The sequence below is a fragment of the Carcharhinus amblyrhynchos genome, chromosome 7 (genome assembly GCF_965287045.1).
Source record: "Carcharhinus amblyrhynchos chromosome 7, sCarAmb.v2.hapA, whole genome shotgun sequence".
Lineage (NCBI taxonomy): Eukaryota > Metazoa > Chordata > Chondrichthyes > Carcharhiniformes > Carcharhinidae > Carcharhinus > Carcharhinus amblyrhynchos.
Window position 1 is genome coordinate 45,723,142 of NC_137330.1, and position 19,750 is coordinate 45,742,891.

Below are 19,750 nucleotides of genomic sequence, written 5' to 3' on the forward strand. Positions count from 1 at the left end.
TTTTAAATAATTCCTTGTTTACATTCAATGTACTTGTTTGTTTTATTTTTCAATGCTCCTTTTCAAATCTGCTCTTGTTCAATTTACATTTACTAATCTTGGCAGATAAATAGGCAAATGAGAGATTATAACCAGTGTTGCGATGATAGCACGCACTGGAGAAAAATGGAAGTCACATTTGATATCAAAACAAGCACAAAAAATGTACACTTATGTTTGAGATTAGGTTGATGTATGAGATAATAATATGCATTCCTGATCTGTGGATTCATGTTTAAAATGAGACTTATACATTTATTCTTTCATGGGCTGTAGACATCACTGGCAAGGCCAGCATTTGTTGTCCATCCTGAGGTGGCTTTCATGCACAACAATATGATTGATGCAATTGGCTTGTGTTCATTCATTCCATGGCTGCTTCTGAGTCTATTTTTGTCCCATCTGCAACTTTTTATTTTTCAAATGTTAACTTGGCACAGTTGACTCAAGTGACTTTTGAATCAAAGCTTACAGATTCAAAGTTCACTCCAGGATTTTAAGGTTGATTCTGAAATGAACCTTGGGAATGCTGCATTTTTGAGATGTTTCATTTGTAGCGTGGTGTTACACTAAAGCCCTATCTGTTAAGGTGGTCCAGAGGCAATATAAAGAAAAAATAAGCAATATAAAGAAAAATAATATAAGCAATATAAAGCAGTGTTGTAAACTCAGTTCATCTTTTAGTCGATTCCTGCAAAGAATTATAATTGTTTGCTTGTGTTAAGCACTGTTTTAGGACATAACTGTGCAAAAAATAGTTATCGTGCACACTGCATAGCAAGTAACTGCACTAATTGCCCATTTAAGGACATCAATTGGCATCAGGGTGGGAAGTGGTCCGCAGACATTCCTACCATGGATGTAACTGCATGGAGACAGCAAGGTAGCCTGGTCCCGCCCACCACCATTGTGCCCATTTAAATGCCTTCCCCACCTTCAAATGCACCAGGTAGGAGAACATAAAATACCATCCATTTGACCATAGAGTCACTGCAAATTCTATTTTTATCAACATGAGCATCACTACACCATTTGTTTAAAAAGGCAGTTCTGAGTTTGGTTACTTGTTGTAATTTCTTCCAAGCATTCAGTCTTCCTGAGCAGAAAGAAAAAGTCCTGAGACTGCTCAGCATGTCAGATAGTTTCAGTGAACAGGGCAGATTTGTTGACATTGTACACATGGACAATTCAGCCAAGAAAAGTAGCCAACTCTGAGACACAGTCGGAGCAATTTGTGTTTCCAGGTTACCAGCTTGTCACATCTGCTCACCCGTCCAGTGCAGTCAGCAGAAGACCCAATCCATTTTTGTGATCAGAACTCATTAATGTTGAGTAAGCAAGCTACCAATGCTAATCACTACTTGTAGACAGATTGTCAAATAGGAAGACAGAAAATCTGTTGGTAGGGCCATGCTGCATAAAGGCATGAGCATGGGCCTCACCACTTACCTGATGAAGGAGCAGCACTCTGAAAGCTTGTGATTCCAAATAAACCTGTTGGGCTTTAACCTATTCTGTGAGGTTTTTTACTGTGCCTACCCCAGTCCAACTCCGGCATCTTCACATCACATCTACCATCGACACTGCAAACCGCCGGCTCAAAGTGGAGAGGATCTCTAAGAAGATCATACAAATTGACATAGACACCAAGTTTCTACCCTAATAGAGACCTTTTCAAAAGGCCGGTAGACTGAGACAAAAAGAGAAGGAACGCTCATTCTGTTTGTCACGGCCATCATTGGACAGGATCCAGAAGGCCTCCTTCAGATCTATTCAGAAGTCAGCTGCAAGGAGTGAGATTTTGTTTCACCAAGATTTCTTATCTTGATATGATAGCTGAAAATGACATACACCTTGGTCCTCCAGTGACCAAATTGCAATGAGGTTTTAAAAGTTCCAGTGCTAACATCTGCATTCTGGAAATTATCCATTTTCAAATTTGGGCTGGGATTTTCTGGCTGCGTTCGCTGCAAGGCTGGAAATTCCTGCTCGAGGTCAGTGGACCTTTGCATGGTTCATCCCCACCAGCTATGATTTCCATGGGCGGGATGGGAAAATTCCACCCATGATGTCCAGAATTAATGAATGAGCAAGAGTTATCATCAGAGGCATAAAGTTCACATTCCTAAGTTCAAAGTTTCTACCTAGCCTAATCTTCTCAAACCATGTCAGGTCTACTTTCTCTGCATCAAATTTCTCACATTGTTATTTGACGAGGTCTGCTGCACTCCTCCAGTCAAATAATTAATGAAGCATTCAGAACGAACCACCATTGCCACTGAGCAGAGAAAGATCACATGACTGAAATAGCAAGGCAAGAAGATTAGTTTCTTAAAAGGAGCTAGCCACATGTGTTTACTCCATAGGTGACTACAGATCCACATTGTATATGGAGCTGCTCTTCAAAGAATGAAGATGTTCCTAATTACAATGCAAAATAGAACAAAAAAGCAATTGTTTGTGTTCTTTTTCTGTGTAGTCTGTAGTAATGATAACCTTTTGCAGGATTACTCTTCAAAACTAATATTTCTTCTCTCGCAAGTACTACAGGGTGTTATCATCACTGTTCTCCAGAGGAAAATGAAGCAATGTAGAACATGAGTAGGAACTACTACTCAAGAGTTCATGTACATTTTTTGCCAAAACATATTATGTAAACAAAACAAATTGCATAGATTGTTTTAGTAAGTTACCTGAATTGCTTCTTGGTGCAGGCTTTTGATTTGACTGCTGCCAGTGGAACAATGAAGGTTTGAGGCCCTAGGTATTTCTGAAGTATTGCTGCAATATCCAATGTGTAATAATTCTTCAAAGTTATAACCAAAATTAGTATTGTTATTGGCTGGCTAACTTTCAGTTCAGCTCTGAAGGATCAAGAGGCTCTAAGAGTTAATATAAATCGGGTTATGGGGATAGGGCTGGGGTGGGATTGTGGTTGATTTACTTGATGGGCTAAATGGCCTCCTTCTGCACTGTACAGATTCTATGATGATTTCTAAGGCTACTGTATTGCAAGTTTAAAGAATAACAGTTTCCATTCGTTCATCCTTAAAAATACTTACAAGTAAAATAGAGACTGCAATTTTAAACTTACCAAATCCGAGAGACCAGGTTTTAAAGGTGAATTGGAGCATTTGGCTTGGTATTCTGAATACTTAGTTTTACATGTTTAGTCTGTATTTGTTCACAAGCAATGAGCCAACGTGGTCTTTTCAGTGTGTGCAACACAATACAGGCTTTCAAAACTCACAAACTGCTTCTGCCACTAATGAAATGTTTCTGCTGTGAAACAGAAGCTAAGTGGCATTTCAATAGTGTCACACCCGCTGCTCAAACATCACTAATGGATTCCATTAAAGCACAAATATAAATCACCAAACTCTAGTCGGAGGAAATCACTAAGTTGCTTACTCCAACATCAAGTGCAGGTATGGGTGCAGTGGCAGTACCATATGTTTAAGGCATGCCATTGTTTAACATTCACTTTTTAAATTTTATTCTGATTTTTTTTCTTTTTTGCAGCTAGTTTTTTCTGAGTTATAAACAAAGGTCAGGTATCTTTATGCACTCATGTGTATACAGCTCACATTTAATCTTGCTAATTGACAAAGGGGTTATATCTTTTAATTATTTTTCATATTCTGATAAATAATGTGAAACAAATGTTCTGCAGAGGGAACCTTTCATTGGCTAAATGCCATTTTATAAAACACTGTAGGGAAGCAAATTCTTTAAGAGCATACTTATGGTCAAACTAACGCAACACAGATTCATGACAGAGGAACAGCCCTTCTTTCTGTAAGTTACCCATCTGCCTTATCCAGAGTTGGAACTTATTGTGACACAAGTTACTTTTTAAGAATTATTTAGGGCTGTTTTTGTAGCAACAAAAAGATGTTGAAACTACAATTTAGCCTTGAATTTAGAGGACTTTCAGACATGTGGGTCTGTTCATCTTAGGCTGTTCAGCCTAAAACCGTAGAATAATGTGACCCATTTGGGAAGTAAGCAAATTCCTGATTGGAACGAAAATGGGCAAATGATTTCCACTGTCAGTCTTACAATGGGCAGCAAGATGAAAACTACTTTTTTGTGTCTCAGAGAGAATGAAAACTCAAGTAAAAAGGCTGATAAGTGTCTGAGTGGTTTTGGCCCACTCTTGTCTACTGAATTCTGATTATATATTGAGGAATTCAACCTATTTACAAGTGCCCCCTATTTTAAAGACTCTGTGTCTTAGAAAACTATCTTTGTTATTAGATAGTATCCAAATGAGTATGCTTCCTTAGAATAAAGTATCTCCCTTTAAGGAATGTTCATTAACTTTGATGAGCTGTGAAATTGATTAATTATTTTAATTGGTTCACCTTTAATGTTCCTGGGAATTGTGATGCAATTGCATTCACCAGTAAACACAGGAGACACAACATAAATATTCATGATCCAGACATCTCTTGCCGATAATATTTGCTGAAAATTGTCTGAAATAACATGGCTTAACTGGTACAAAAATCACCAATTTTTGTAGTTGATTTTTTTTTAAGAACCTAGATTTAGGTGAGCAAAGGGACTCATTTGGAAATTATTTTCAATGTTTCCCCTGAAGGTGAGTCCTAATCTCAACTGTGTTATTGGGCAAATTGCCAAGTGGAGGCAAGGCATTTGCAGGAGAAATGGAAAGGATGACCTGTCCCTTGCTGCTGAAGTGCCAACTCGATAAGAAGGCTCACAACATCAGGTTAAAATCCAACCAGTTTATTTGATAGTAAACCCATAAGCTTTCGGAAATGCTGTTCCTTCGTCAGGTGTGTGGAAAGTTCTGATCAGAGAAGGGCATATAAAGGCACACACAGTTTACAGAATACTGATTCGAATGCGAGTCTTTACAGCTAACCTGCTACTCAAGTCTTAAAGGTGCTGACGCTGTGAATGGAGATTGCATTATGCATATGTTAAAGAGATGTGTATTGTCTCCAGACAGAACAGTAAGTGAGATGTTGCAAGTTCAGGCAAGTTATGAGGGTTACAGATAGTGCGGCATGAACCCACGATCCCGGTTGAGGCCGTCCTCGTGTGCGGAACTTGGCTATCAGTCTCTGCTCAGCGACTCTATGCTGTTGTGTGTCATGAAGGCCACCTTAGAGAACACTTACCCAAAGATAGCATAATGATATCTCTACTCACAGTGTCTGCACCTTTAAGACTTGAATAGCAGGTTAGCTGTAAAGACTTGCATTCTAATCAGTATTCTGTAAACTGTGTGTACCTTTATATGCTTTCCTCTGATCAGAACTTTCCACACACCTGACAAAGGAACAGTGTTTCTGAAAGCTTGTGAGTTTACTATCAAATAAACTGGTTGGACTTTAACCTGGTGTTGTGAGACTTCTTACTGTGTTTACCCCAGTCCAATGCCGGCATCTCCACATCAGAAGTGCCAACTGCCAGTGAAAGAACAAGAATGATCCAGAGGTACTTTTCCACTTGAGGATGTGTACAAGTCAACTCTCACCTTGGAGAAGTATATGACTGGATGGAGGAACTTAGAAAAGAAAGCAGATAAAGAAAATTGGGGTCCACAGAACATGGATGCTTAACCACCAAGACTACAAGGTTCCTATGTTTGATTCCAAGTCTGTGCTTAATTTAGATGATGTGAGCCAAAAGTAGCAATTCAGGCACTATGACACAATTCTGACTCCAGTACTGATATGAAGTTGCCAGCGTTGGACTGGACTGGGTATTGTGAAAAAGTCTCACAGCACCAAGTTAAAGTCCAACAGGTTTATTTGGCAACACGAGCTTTCAGAACACTGCTCCTTCATCAGGTGAATGCCTATAGCAGACGCCGCAACCTGGAAACCAAGATAGAGTTCATATTCTCAACTTGTGATCGGGACACAGACCAACTGCCAAGATGAGACAATGGAACTATGCCATCTACATGCACACCAAGAACAGGAAACTTGAGAAACTCGGCATTATCACCAGCAGCAACCAAGTCTCCCCTGGTACCACAGTGGAAAACAGTACCACTGCAGCGAAGTCCTTTGTCAACTTGTCAGACTACACCCATCAACCAGATGAAATCGAAGTTCTCAGCCGCGGGCTCAGTTTCTACCCCACCCCCAAAATGGACCCCATCGGTCTCACGGCAAACACAGAGGAATTCATCAGGCGAATGAGGCTCCAGAGTTTTTTCATAAACTTCAAGAGGCCAACAGCGAACGCATTGAGACAACCAATGAACCAGAATAACCTACAGAGGGATCCGTGGTGCAGCAACCGAAAAGGAAAGAGTCGAATTGGACTCTTCCAGAAGGGCATTGCCCTCGACTCGACAGGTATGTCCAAGCCGTCAGGAGGTGCATCAATGCCAGATTCATCAGCTGCACTCATAAGATAACCCCAAACGTCACTAAAGCATAACACAACACCATCTGCGCTCTAAAGACCAACTGTAATATTGTCATCGAACCAGCAGACAAAGGAGGGGCTACCGTCATACTGAACAGAACAGATTACCTCAAAGAAGTGTACCGACAACTGAACAACATGGAACACTACAAACAGCCAACCGCAGATCCAACCAAAGAACTCACCCCTCAACTCAACAGACTGCTCAAAACCTTTGATCCAGACCTTCAGAGCATTCCTGTGCTCTCATCTCACGTACTCCCTCGTATTGGAGATCTCTACTGCCTCCTTAAGATATATAAGGTCAACACACCTGGCCATCCCACCATATCAGGCAGTAGGCCCCAGGATGCCCTCGGTCTACGTCAAGTGCTTCCTGAAACCCATTGTTCCAAGAACCCCCAGTTTCTGTCGCGAAACTACGGACTTCCTACAGAAACTCAGCACACATGGATCAGTTGAACCAGGAGCGCTCCTCGTCACAATGAATGTCTCAGCACTGTATACCAGCATCCCCCACGATGATGACAACATTGCTGCAACTGCCTCAGTACTCAACACTGAAACTGCCAATCTCCAGATGCAATTCTACAATTCATTCGCTTCATCCTAGACCACAGTGTCTTCACCTTCAACAACCAGTTCTTCATCCAGTCACACGGAGCAGCCATGGGAACCAAATTTGCACCTCAATATGCCAACATTTTCATACACAGGTTCGGACAACACTTCTTCACTGCACAGGACCTTCAATGGCACTCACCTGATGAAGGAGTAGTGCTCCAAAAGCTCGTGCTGCCAAATAAACCTGTTGGACTTTAACTTAATGTTGTGAGACTACTTACTATGACCCCAGTGCTAAAAGTGGGAGTGTACTTTGCAAAGACATTTCTCTCTGGTTTTCTGTTTTAATATCCATTTCTATTTAATTGTCCCATCTTATCATGATTTTAAACAAACTTATCATATTACCCTATAATCAGTGTTCTAATAAAAAACCCTTAGTTAGATGGGTGTTGTCTAGCAAGTATTTTAAAGACAACTACATCATTTTATCTGATTGTTTTTATTGTGAAAAAAAGTTTTTTTAAGTGCTTTGTTTGTTCTTTGGATTATCTGCTTAATGAAATTTTTATTTCTTTGCAGCTAATGCCATGTATATGGGAAGCCAGGAAATGATGCAAGTTGTGCAGAGAGATGATTCAACCATAGGACAGTTCTTGGACAAGGTATTCTTGTTTCAAATCTGTTGACAAAATACTGATGGTTTGCTATCATATTGTTATCATACGTATTATGTCCATACACAACATGCAACTGTTTACATTTTCAGTTAGATTTGTGGAAATGACGTTTCTTCAGAAATTGAGCATTTTGGAGATTTCACTCGAAACAATACCATTATTCCATAAATTTATGGCTTGAAATATCAAAGTCACCCACCGGTGTGAGTCAGCTCAGGAACAGTTTACTTTCTATGTTAAAATGAAGTGGACTCCACTCTTGATACGCTGAAGGAAAAGATATCCACCAATATAGATAAAGGTATTCCTAGTAATATAAACATAGATCGCTAGTAGATGGACACATTATTCATCACAATTAAGCAAATCTGAAATAATCTGAAGGAGAAGGATCTCCCACTAAGTACAATGTTCATTACTTAATGGACTCCATCCAAAAGGAAACAGTGTTTAAAATAACATTTACCATTTATTAAAAAAAGAAATTATTAAAAAAAAATTAACCATTTCTCTAAAAAAAATAGAAATTTCGGCTCAGTGTGACTTTACTGCAGCCAGTAGCATGTCAAAGTTCTCCACTTCAATTCTATTTCATTGCTCTTTCTCTTTATGCCTCAGTTATGTTTCAGGTAACAATTTGCTACCAGTATCTATAACAGAAGAAACTTAAGGAGATAACAGTCAGCGTCAATTAGCAGCAGGTGGGTAAGAGGCCAATGAGAGGTGCCCAATCAGCACTGTAGGCTGAGTTGTCATGTGGCAGAGGATAATGTCACAAACAGGAAGTCAGTCAGTTCCGGCTAGAATTGTAAAGACCATTCATTGTGAGGCATTCAGCCCATCAAGTTTGCACCGACCACAATCCCACATATTTATACTAATCCCCCTGACACTAGGGTCAATTTAGCATGGCCAATCAACCTAACCTGTACATCTTTGGGCTGTGGGAGGAAACCAGAGCACCCGGAGGAAAGCCACGCAGATGGGAGAGAGAATGTACAAACTCCACACAGTGACCTGAGGCTGGAATTGAACCCAGTTACCTGACGCTGTGAGGCAGCAGTGTTAATCACTGTTCCACCATGCCGCCTCAGATTTTCAAAAAAATAACATTGCTTGTCATAGACTTGTTACTATTGCCCAGATTTTTCAGTCAGTGACAAAGCAACAGTGTGCTGACAGCTGCCCCACAGAGCTTTGCAGGATTCAGGTGAAGGGTTACTGTCATTGGGCATCTGATCCAGCACAGTGAACTCCACAGGGGATCCATGGTATCTGTGAGCAGGTCCCTTTCTGCTTCAAGATAACCATTATCCCAGTACCAAAGAAAAGCCCAGCACTGTGCCTTAATTGACTATAGTCCGGTGGCTCTGATATCCATCATTATGAAGTGCTTTGAAAGGTTAGTCATGACACAAATCAATTCCGGCGTCTCAGATTGCCTGGATCCGCTACAGTTTGCCAATCACTGCAACAAGTCCACAGCAGACGCATCTTCCTGGCCAGACACTTAACTCTGGAACAACTGGGTAACAAAGATACTAGATTCTTATTTATTGACTACAATTCAGCCTTCAACAATATTATTCACACAAGTTTGTGTCCTCAGCCCCTTACTATACCCCTTATACACCTTTGACTGTGTGGCCAAATTCCCCTCCAACTCGATTTTCCAGTTTGCTGATGACACCACCATAGTGGGTTGGATCTCAAACAATGATGAGACAGTGTACAGGAAAGAGATTGAGAATCTGGTGAACGAGTGCAATGACAATAATCTCTCCCTCAATCTCAGTAAAATGAAGGAGATGGTCATCAATGTCAGGAAGCATAGTGGAGGACATTCCCCTATCATCAATGGGATGAAGTAGAAAGGGTCGAGAGCTTCAAGTTTCTAAGTGTCCAGATTACCAACAACCTGTCCTGATCCCTCCATGACAATGCTATAGTTAAGAAGGCCCACCAATGCCTCTACTTTCTCAGGAGGCCAAGGAAATTTGACATGTCTGCTACAACTCTCACTAGTCTTTACAGATTCACCATAGAAAGCATCCTTTCTGATTGTATCACAGCTTGGAATGGCTCCTGTTCTGTCCAAGACTACAAGAAACGATGAAGAGCCCAGTCCATCACTCAAATCAGCCTCCCATCCACTGACTCTGTCTATACTTCCTGCTGCCTCAGAAAAGCAACCAGCATAATCAAGGACCCCCACACACCCCAGACATACTCTCTTAGACCATCTTCCATCGGGAAAAAGATACATGGGTCTGAGGCCCACCAACTCAAAAACAGTTTCTTTCCTTCTGTCATCAAACTTTTGAATGAATCTACTTTATGTTAAATTGATCTTTCTCTACACTCTCACTATGACTGTAGCACTATATTCTGCACCCTTCTTCTCTACATATGGTATGCTTTGTCTATATAGCGTGCAAGAAACAATACTTTTCACTGTATTTTAATACATATGACAATAAATCAAATCAAAACAACAATCCTTCCTCAATCCACTGATAACTTTCATCATGCCATTGGGAAGATGACATTTTACATTCCACTCAATTAAGTGCCCCACACACCTCGTTTTCAACTCCTGGAAGCTTCACAAGATTTCACCTTGTATGGGCTGTTTCAACCTTTATTAATCTCTAGAGTTTTACTGTCACTTTGTTCTGGAAAGCGTCATCTTGTGGTAGAAATAATTTTCTACGGAGTAGCAGAAATAATGGCAGCTGGTTGCATATGACATTAGCCTCGGATTCCACACTCAAAGGAGGAGGTAGAAATAGAAACCAGATGTTACATCACAGGACGAATCACGCCATGTTACTTACATTGTCTAATGTTATGAAAAGGTTTATGAATGGTCTTCTTCACATACTAGGTTCCCCTCCTTCACTGTCAAGAAGGGATGCTTTAAAACAGTTGGTTAAGTTGTATATTCATGAAGGAGAAAAGGGTTTTATTTTTAAAATGACTAATATGATTTAATTTGAACTTAATAATTAGGTCAAGCCTTTCTTTCCTCTCTCTATATCCCTTTCTCTCAGTTCCAGCCATTGTAATGTGCAACAGTGGGATTAATGACACAAGCCAGAATAGCACACCAACCTATATTTCATTGCACTATTAAGTAGCACTGTTAAGTGGCTTGCTATCAAACCATTCGGCCCTGATCATATGCTGCCAATACCATGAAACATCTGGTGTGGGCAGCTGGACAGGAGCAGGCAGTCCAGTTTTTATTTTAAGAAAACGTTCCTCAAAGGGCAGGAAGGAAAGGAGTGTTGGGGAGTGCTGGGGGGGGTTGGTGGTTCACTCTTTGGGGGCTGCCCTTTGCCAATTACAGGACAACGCTCCTAAAATAGAACCACCCCCACCCCCCCTCCCCACTTTCTTCCTCCTGCCTACAGAGTTAAACTCATCCCTTCAACCCTACCCTGCCACCCTTCCTGATCTACCTAAACTCTCCCTGCCCAAGCCCCCAGATGTAACTGCTCCAGAGGTCCATAGACCTTCTTCAACCTCCTCCTGCAGTCCCAGCAGCCACTGCAGTGCTCTTGACATTGCCTGAACTGGTGTAGCTGCCAGTCATTCAAATTAGCCGGCAGCTCCAGTGGGCTGGATTCCTTTCCAGTGAGTGACAGAAGTTCCACTTGGCCCCATTTAACCGTCCCGCAGTGCATTGAGACTGCAGGATGGGGCAGTGTAGAACATGTCAGCTCCATGCCAACTTTGCTTTAGTCCAAGCCCCATATTATTCAGTCCAAAGTGTGAAGAATAAAAAGAAAAACAACCGGAGAAACAGAAAGAATTACAGAGTGGAAGAGGAGTAGAAAAAGTTACAGAAAGAGCAACTCGTAATGCCTAGCACATCATAGGGCATCAACAAAACGATTAAAATAAATTCAATTTACAGGACTATAATGATATCTAGCATGAAAATGAGTTTGTTACAGTGGTGCTATTGGGTTTTATGGCCAGCTGCCTCTATCAATATTTTTGCCAAAATGTGTGTCTGTTTTATGAAATCTCAAAGCTATACTTCATGAAATATAATGGTTTGGGAGGGGGGGAGGCGGGGGAATCAAATAAACACCATGGATTTTCTGTGAGTTAGTGGTAACAGCTGGAAACATGCTGTAGTTCCAGAGGCACTTTAATCACTTCTAGTGATAGATGCAACTCATTGCATTTCCCCAGAGAGCTTTTCATTACTAATTGCAGTTGGCTGTTTTCAAGCTTGTCTTTCATCTAGATATGGAATGTTTATTAGCAATATTTCTGCACCAAAGTTGCTTGATTGCTTTAAAATAAACAGTCATAATCACGATAATGAGCTTCCTACTACTTGTGGAAATTGTATTACCATTGTATTTTTCCTTCTGTCAGTTAAACTCTAATCTATCAAATGTGAGCCATGTCAAAGATCTTTTTCAGGCATTAAACAGTTAGCTATTTATTTTATGATTAGGGACTTTATTGATTCCTTATTAAGAGCTATACTTCAGAATCCATGATTTATAAATAATATATAATAGAATTGAGTTTTTTTTATTTTTCAAACCTTATGATAGGTCAGAATTGACTTTCTCATCCACCATACTAATGGCATGAAAAGACTGCAGTGACATTAACTGGCTTAGGGTTTCCTTCACATGTGCACTAATATACACACATAATCTGAGAGCAAACAAATTATGTGGCTTAAAAGATCACAGAAATTTGGGTGTAAATGAATTGCACACCTGGACTCCAATAGCATACTCGATGTTTTATACCCAGCCATCAGACATTCTGTCCAAATACATCTCTCCCCTTAAAACTGGCCATGACTCTCAGTTTTGAGTGGGCTCCAATTGTGCTTGATTGTCAACATTACATCCAATTTTCAGGAACGCTTAGAAACAAATTCATTATCTGGTCTTTTAATTGGAATTTTTCTAGCATTTTGAAAAAAATACCCTCACTGAATCCTGATTTGTTATTTGTTTCTTTTAATACATTTTTGTGGCAGAGTAGAAGTCACATTAAAACTTGAAAAGCTTCCTCCAATGCAATGAAGATACTTGGCTAAACTCCCACAAATCTGACATCTTCTGAGGATTCTGTTCCATTCTCCCACTTCCTCCTCTCCATTGTATCTGTTCCACACCAGCACTTTTGAGATATCTTCCTTTTTCCTCAGCTGAAGATTCCGTCCCAATGTAGTTGACAAGGCCCTCAACAGTTTCTGGCATATTTCTTGCAATTCTACCCGCAGACCTTCCTCGCCCTCTCAGAACCATAATAGAATTTCCTATTCCTAACTTTTCACCCCAGCAGCTTTCATGTTCAATGGATCATTTTCTGCTATTTCTACCACTTCCACTGTGATGCCATTTTCTGCACCCCACTTCTTTCAGTATTCCAAAGAGACTACTCCTTCCATGATCCCCGGTTCATTCTTCAATCATTCCCAACATACCATCCCCTTCCCCTGGTACCTTTCCATGCTAGCACAAGCGATGCAACATCTGCCCTTTTATGTCCCCTCTCCTCACCATCCAAGGCTTCAAATTCTTGTACCAGGTGAAGCAGTGACTTACGTGTTATTCTTTCAATCTATTATATTGCATTTGTGGCTCACAACTTTGGCTTCTCCACATTGGAAGACAGGATGCAAATTGGGAGGACCTGCACTGAATTGAAGCTGCTCTGTGCTAATAATCCATTCTGTATTCCTTTACTATTTTACTTAGCACAACTGAAAATCTTTTCCTAGATACATGAAAAGAAGATAACCATTCACCAACCCACGATTTACCTATTTTCTAATGATATGGAGATGCCGGCATTAGACTGGGATGGGCAAAGTAACTCACCTGATGAAGGAGCAGTGCTCCGAAAGCTCATTCCAAGTAAACCGGTTGGAATTTAACCTGGTGTTGTGAGACATCTTACTATTTTCTTGTGACATCAAGGTTTGATTTTTCTCCCTCACCCCACCCCACCCCAAAAATGATCCACTATTCTGAAAACATGAAAGCGTCGAGCATATAGGTGGTATACACAAACAGAAGAGGGTCAGCTTTATGCAAAGATGCAAAGGACACCCCTTGTGTTGTTTTAGTGACAATAGGGAGGACTTTTCATTGAGCTCTCCCAGTCTTCCACTGTAACACAGCAGAAATCCTGGAGAAATGTTGTTATTGATGCATTTCAAACACAGAGTCAGAGTGATTTGCAGTACAGCAGAAGGCCAATGGGCCCTTTGATTAATGGCCATTATTAGTGAAATATACCTTCTCTATCATTTCAACCAAACTCCGAGAAGAGAACCCTTGCAGATGTTCTGGATCTTTTTACTCTGTGTTCCTTTTTTGTATTTAGAATCTAGTGTCTGTCATTTACTCTTGCAAGCCTTTCCATTTTTCACTTCTGCTGAATGAGATGGAGATTGATAATGTAGTTGTGTGCACCTGCATCACTGTTAACTTGCCTTGTACTTTAATATAAAGTAAGCTGTTGTCCACAGAATATATGATATATATGATGCAACAGAAACCCAGCAAGCAAATTGAATGGGTGGGTTGCCTGATGTTAACAGTTCACAAAGACAACTAGCCACCTTTAAAGCTATCATCCTATAAGATGCCATTCCATGATGCAGCTTTGCTGTCCAGCTGCTGGTGTTCCTGCAGAGAATGGTTTTAAAGACAGTGAGGAAAGGCTGAGGGACTTGAGGTTGTTTTCGTTAGAGAGGAGGTTAAGTGGTGATTTAATTGAGGCGTACAAGATGATCAGAGGATTAGATAGGGTGGACAGTGAGAGCTTTTTCCCTCGGATGGTGATGGCTAACACGAGGGGACATAGCTTTAAATTGAGGGGTGATAAAGATAGGACAGATGTCAGAGGTAGGTTCTTTACTCAAAGGGTTGTAAGGGCATGGAATGCCCTGCCTGCAGCAGTTGTGGACTCGCCAACTTTAAGGACATTCAAATGGTCATTGGATGGACATATGGATAATATTGAAATTGTTTAGGTTAGAGGGTCATTAGATTGGTACCACTGGTCGGCTCAACATCGAGGGCCGAAGGGCATGTAATGTTCTATGTTCAATGTTCTATACTTTCTCGTGAATAGCAATGCCAGAGCGAACCTGGCTGAACATCATTGAGGGAGGATTGATTGGAGGGATTGCTATCTCAAGGAGGCAGAAATAAACACCCTGCACAAGTTCGTAAAGTTTGCTGACACTTTATCTAAATTTATAATCATATAATATTTGTTAGCAGCATTTCATTATATTTGATATTGCATCAGAGAGGGCACGCATCACACATTACCAGCTGCTCACATTTTTTCTAAATAATGTTTTCAGTCTGTGACCCTTTAAATATGGAAAGTTACAAACCAAGCTCTATGGGTACAACATGTTCAATGTAGCTGCTGATGGCATAGCTGCAGATGGCACACATCTCATAAATAGAATTCCAGTATAGTTCTCATTATTACCTCTGGCAGAGAAAAACCACACATACTAATCATAAGGCAAAGGAGAGTACCTATTCTGTAATCTTTAACCCTCTATTTGGAAAGATCATTCCAGGTTCCAGATGTGAAGGTAATAAAGTGTAAACAGAGGTTGAAGGGCTCCCTCAAGCTCACAACTGGTACTATCTTTCACTTTTTCTTTAATATTCTATGCCAATGAAGAACTGACAAGACCTGATCTCTGCCCTACTGTGAATCAAGCCACTTGGATGTTAGTTTTAAGCCAATGGTATAATTTTGAATGTAGATTGTATTCAGGCTACCTATGGAAGCAAAGTCCATCTTGTATCACTTCAGCCTTGAAAAATTGCATTTATCATGCTTTAAAATCAATAAGCATCATTATTTTAAATTGGATTTGGTGAACACCGGGGGACTCTTCATTTATTGCTCTGTGAGCTCCTGTGTAAGTACGAGCTCCTCTTGCTTTCATCTTTTCCTGTCTTACTGAAATCTTGCAAATTCTTCAGTTTCAGACAGCAGTCCAGTAAATTAGCAGACACTATTTAGCTAATTTTGATTCCATTCAACATAATGCATTGTTAGAAGAAACTTTTTTTAATGAATATTTTTATTCATAAGAACAGCAAAGAAATTGAGTCAACACCGAAATGTACGTGGAAAAGGCAGGAGAATGGGGATGTGAAAAATATCAGTCATAATTGAGTGGTGGAGCAGACTCAATGGTCCGAGTAGCCTAATTCTGCTGTTATGTCTTATGGCCTATGCAGGAAACGCTAAATAGTTAAAAACCTTGACCTCATTGAGAATTCTATCGCTCACAGACATTCCTATAGGTACATTCCTTTTGTAGGCACAGCCCAATCTGATACTAAGCAAATGGGTTCTCAGCCAAACCCACCACTGTTGTAGCACTGTTTTGTATGTTTGGTTATCATCCTCAGTAAGTTTCAGAGCTTCTTTTTAAATTATCTCATTTAGGATCTTTTTTATTCATTCATGGGACATGGGCGCACTGGCTGGCCAGCATTTATAAGATTATAAGATTGCCCATCCCTAATTTGTCCGAGGGCAGCTGAGAGTGAGCCACATTGTGGTGACTCTGGAGTCACGTGTAGGCCAGATCGAGTAAGGACGGCAGATTTCCTTCTGAACTGGATGGGTTTTTCCGACAATCGGTAGATTCTTAATTCTAGATATTTCTTATTGAATAATTTTATTCCACCGTCTGTTGTGGCGGGATTCAAACCCAAGTCCTCAGAATATTACCTGAGTTTTTGGATTAATAGTCCAGCAAAAATACTACTAGGCCATTGTCTGCCTTTTGCTTCTTCTATCCTGGCCTTTTTTTTCAGTGTCTTTGTCATCATTACTTTATTTGTGGAATTCTGAAGTTTGCATTGATCAGATTTATAAAGGACATATTTTGAACTGGGTGGCTGCAAATTGACTGCATGATTCAATGTGTGGCTGCAACACTGAATCTCAACCTAATCGTGGTCATACAATACTTGTTTCTGACTTTTTGCAATCCACCGTGTCCTGCTGGTTTAATTGTATTACAGTGTTATATTCAAATACAACTGTGTTGCCTTTGCAGCAAGACAACTTTATGGCAGCCTAAAACCCGCTGGAAAATTACATTTGGCCCACAAAATCTGGTAAATCCAGTCTCGTGGATCTGAACCAAATTTTCTAGTCTCCCAGCAAGTAAAATGGCATGGGTTTAACAACTTCCATGGCACTGGGTTTAACAACTGGAAAAGTATACCCTTTTGGGCTGTCACTCTCATCTTTTGTACACTGGTTTAAGATAACATTTCAACCTCCTAAGTATAGTTTAGTAAACCAAATGTTTTGGGAAATCATAATTAACAAAACTTTTAAAAGCTTATTTATTAGTCACAAGTATGGCTTACATTACTGCAATGAAGTTACTGTGAATTTCCTCTCGTCACCACACTCTGGTGCATATTTCATTAATATTTGTTCTCATTTCAACTAAAAATGCAATCTTATGCTAGATCCTGTAAATCTATGATTTATTGCATCCTGCCTGCAACATCACCCATATACCATATTTTGGATTAAAAGTAATCATAGATTAGCTGACACTCTTTTCAAAAAGCCATGAATACCAAGATTGTCCTCTATGTGTCCAAAAATAATATCATCACTGAGCCTTGCCCAGTGGTGTGCTCTGACACTATTCTAACCCAATCATCTGGACATATTGTGAGCTCTGAACTTTTAGTCACTTGCTTCTGTAACCACTATGATAAATAATGGTCATAGTATGTTATGAGAATTTTGTACAAAATAATTGGAAGCTATATCACCTAACAATTGAAGTGTAAAGTTACTTTGATTAATCTTTATTGAATGCCCCACATTGAGTTTTGTAAACCAGCTGCAGTTTGCACCATCACTGAAATATGAACTTCATGTGAAAAATACAAACTTTTCTCAAGTGTAGCTTGCTTAAATTCTTCATAATTATAGCTTTCAAATTGTAGTTTTCTGTGATTATAATCCCCTGAGTTCTGTAAAGAAAGTTCTAGTAAATATTCCTCAAAGCCTTTTGGAACTTTATGGGAATCTTCAGACATTTTCCATTCGGAATTTCTTAAACCAAACTACTCAATGTCTTTTGCGGTGAACAGAACTTTCCAAGCTCAATTTCAAACACAGTATGTTGTAAATCATTCTTTTCAGATTAATTTTCTCTATAATTATATATGTGAAGTTTCCAGTACCTTCATATGTAATGAATGCATTGAAAATACATTCATAATCTTTACTAATTATATATGTGAAGTTTCCAGTACCTTCATATGTAATGAATGTATTGAAAATACATTCATAATCTTTACTAAGCCAACATCACCAATGTAAAATTAAAGAAAATGATCTGGCAAATGCAGATATCTAAGATGCAATGCTTTTAGAAACTGATCTTGGAAAGTCTGGTTTTCAAAAGACACCAGTTTACTTGTACCTTGTGATGCCAGCATATTAAAAATCGCATACTGTTTCTGTATATATAAGATTGTATTTTTAGTTGAAATGAGATCAAATGTTAATGAAATATGCACCAGAGTGTGGCGACTAGAGGAATTTCACAGTAATTTCACTGTAGTGTTAATGTAAGCCTTTCTTGTGACTAATAAATAAACTTTTTAAAATTTTATTAATTATGATTTCCCAAAACATTTGGTTTACGAAACTATACTTAGGAGGTTGAAATGTTATCTTAAACCAGTGTATAATTAATATTGAATAAGTTGGGCTTAAAATGGCTTCTAAGTATCTCACAGTTCAATGTGGGATTTCATGCAATGCTGTGTTTGATAACCAAATCTTTCCTGAAGGTCTGCTGTTGTGTTTCCATTTTAGCTTATCTTTTACTATGGACATAATGATCACTGGTGCCCAATTGAATATTACGAAGATATGAAGAGACGCTTTCCTGATGGGACCATACATCTCTGCCAAAGAGGAATTCGTCATGCCTTTGTTTTGGATGCCAATGTAGAGATGGCTCAAATGCTTAAAGACTGGCTATGTACAGATCTAGCAAAATTGTTATAGAGCTGTAGTATGTATATAATGCAAAATATAAATACTTTTGAAATGACACAATATATTACACATTACATACTCTTTTAAATCTGTTATGTTTTAGAACTGAACAAAGGCTAGCTTATTTAAACAAAAATAAACTAAATTTAGATATATCACCCAGACAGGTCTTGGAAAATAATTTGTTAGAATGACTACTTAGTTACAGCTTTCAAAATATTTGTGATAACTAATTTTTATATCTACGTACAGCCCCGATGCAGGGAAATCTGTTTTTTATCAGAGCTATTTTTATAGGCAAATAATTGTTTGGTGTTCAGTCTCCTTGTAGTTCATTAGGTTAGTTTTAGTTTTCAATCAAAAGAGCATTTTGTAGGAAAAGCATAGATGGAACACTTCCAAACCCCTGTCAAACACCAGCAAGGGAAAATATTACAATATATTTTGAAATCATCCTGCTGTATCTGTCAAATTCACATTCATCAGATCTCACCTGACCAGAAACTTGTCAAGACCAAATTAGCCATTAAGATATTTCCAGTAGTTGGAAACATTGTGTAATTGTGTCTGGAGTTTGTTACAGGCACTGACATTTGTCTAAAATAAAATTTTAAGAAACTGCAGCTATATTGATAAGGATTTATTTCCTCCTGGAGCAGCTACACTTCATATAATGCCCAGTAGAATGGGTTTCTATCGTCTTTGATATAGTTACTAAAAATATTGGCCAGAATTCTCTGGCAATTCACATTAACGGGGTTTTCCCATCCTGCCAGCAGCGGCATGGGGTGACAAGAATGGGAAATTTCATTGACAGCTGTGAGGCCAGAGAATCCTGCCATTAGCAAACAGCACACCATCCTCCACTGCCAGGAAACATGCAGTTAGGAGGCCAGAGAATCTCACCCCTGGAGTTTATTGAGGGTCAACTATAAAAAGTCATCAAAACTACAAATAAATGAAGTAAT

At 39.4% G+C, this 19,750-nt stretch overlaps 1 protein-coding gene across 2 annotated transcripts in view; it reads left to right on the forward strand.

The window, feature by feature from the left end:
• The window catches only part of ldah (lipid droplet associated hydrolase), a 237,915-nt gene extending 218,517 nt beyond the window's left edge, over positions 1-19,398 (forward strand). For both annotated transcript variants that reach the window (XM_080192230.1, XM_080192231.1), the window contains exons 6-7: positions 7,603-7,685; positions 18,597-19,398. In XM_080192230.1, the coding sequence (XP_080048356.1) occupies positions 7,603-7,685; positions 18,597-18,791 (278 nt within the window). In that variant the 3' untranslated portion in view covers positions 18,792-19,398. The remainder of the gene's footprint in view (positions 1-7,602; positions 7,686-18,596) is intronic.
• Positions 19,399-19,750: the final 352 nt, after the last annotated feature.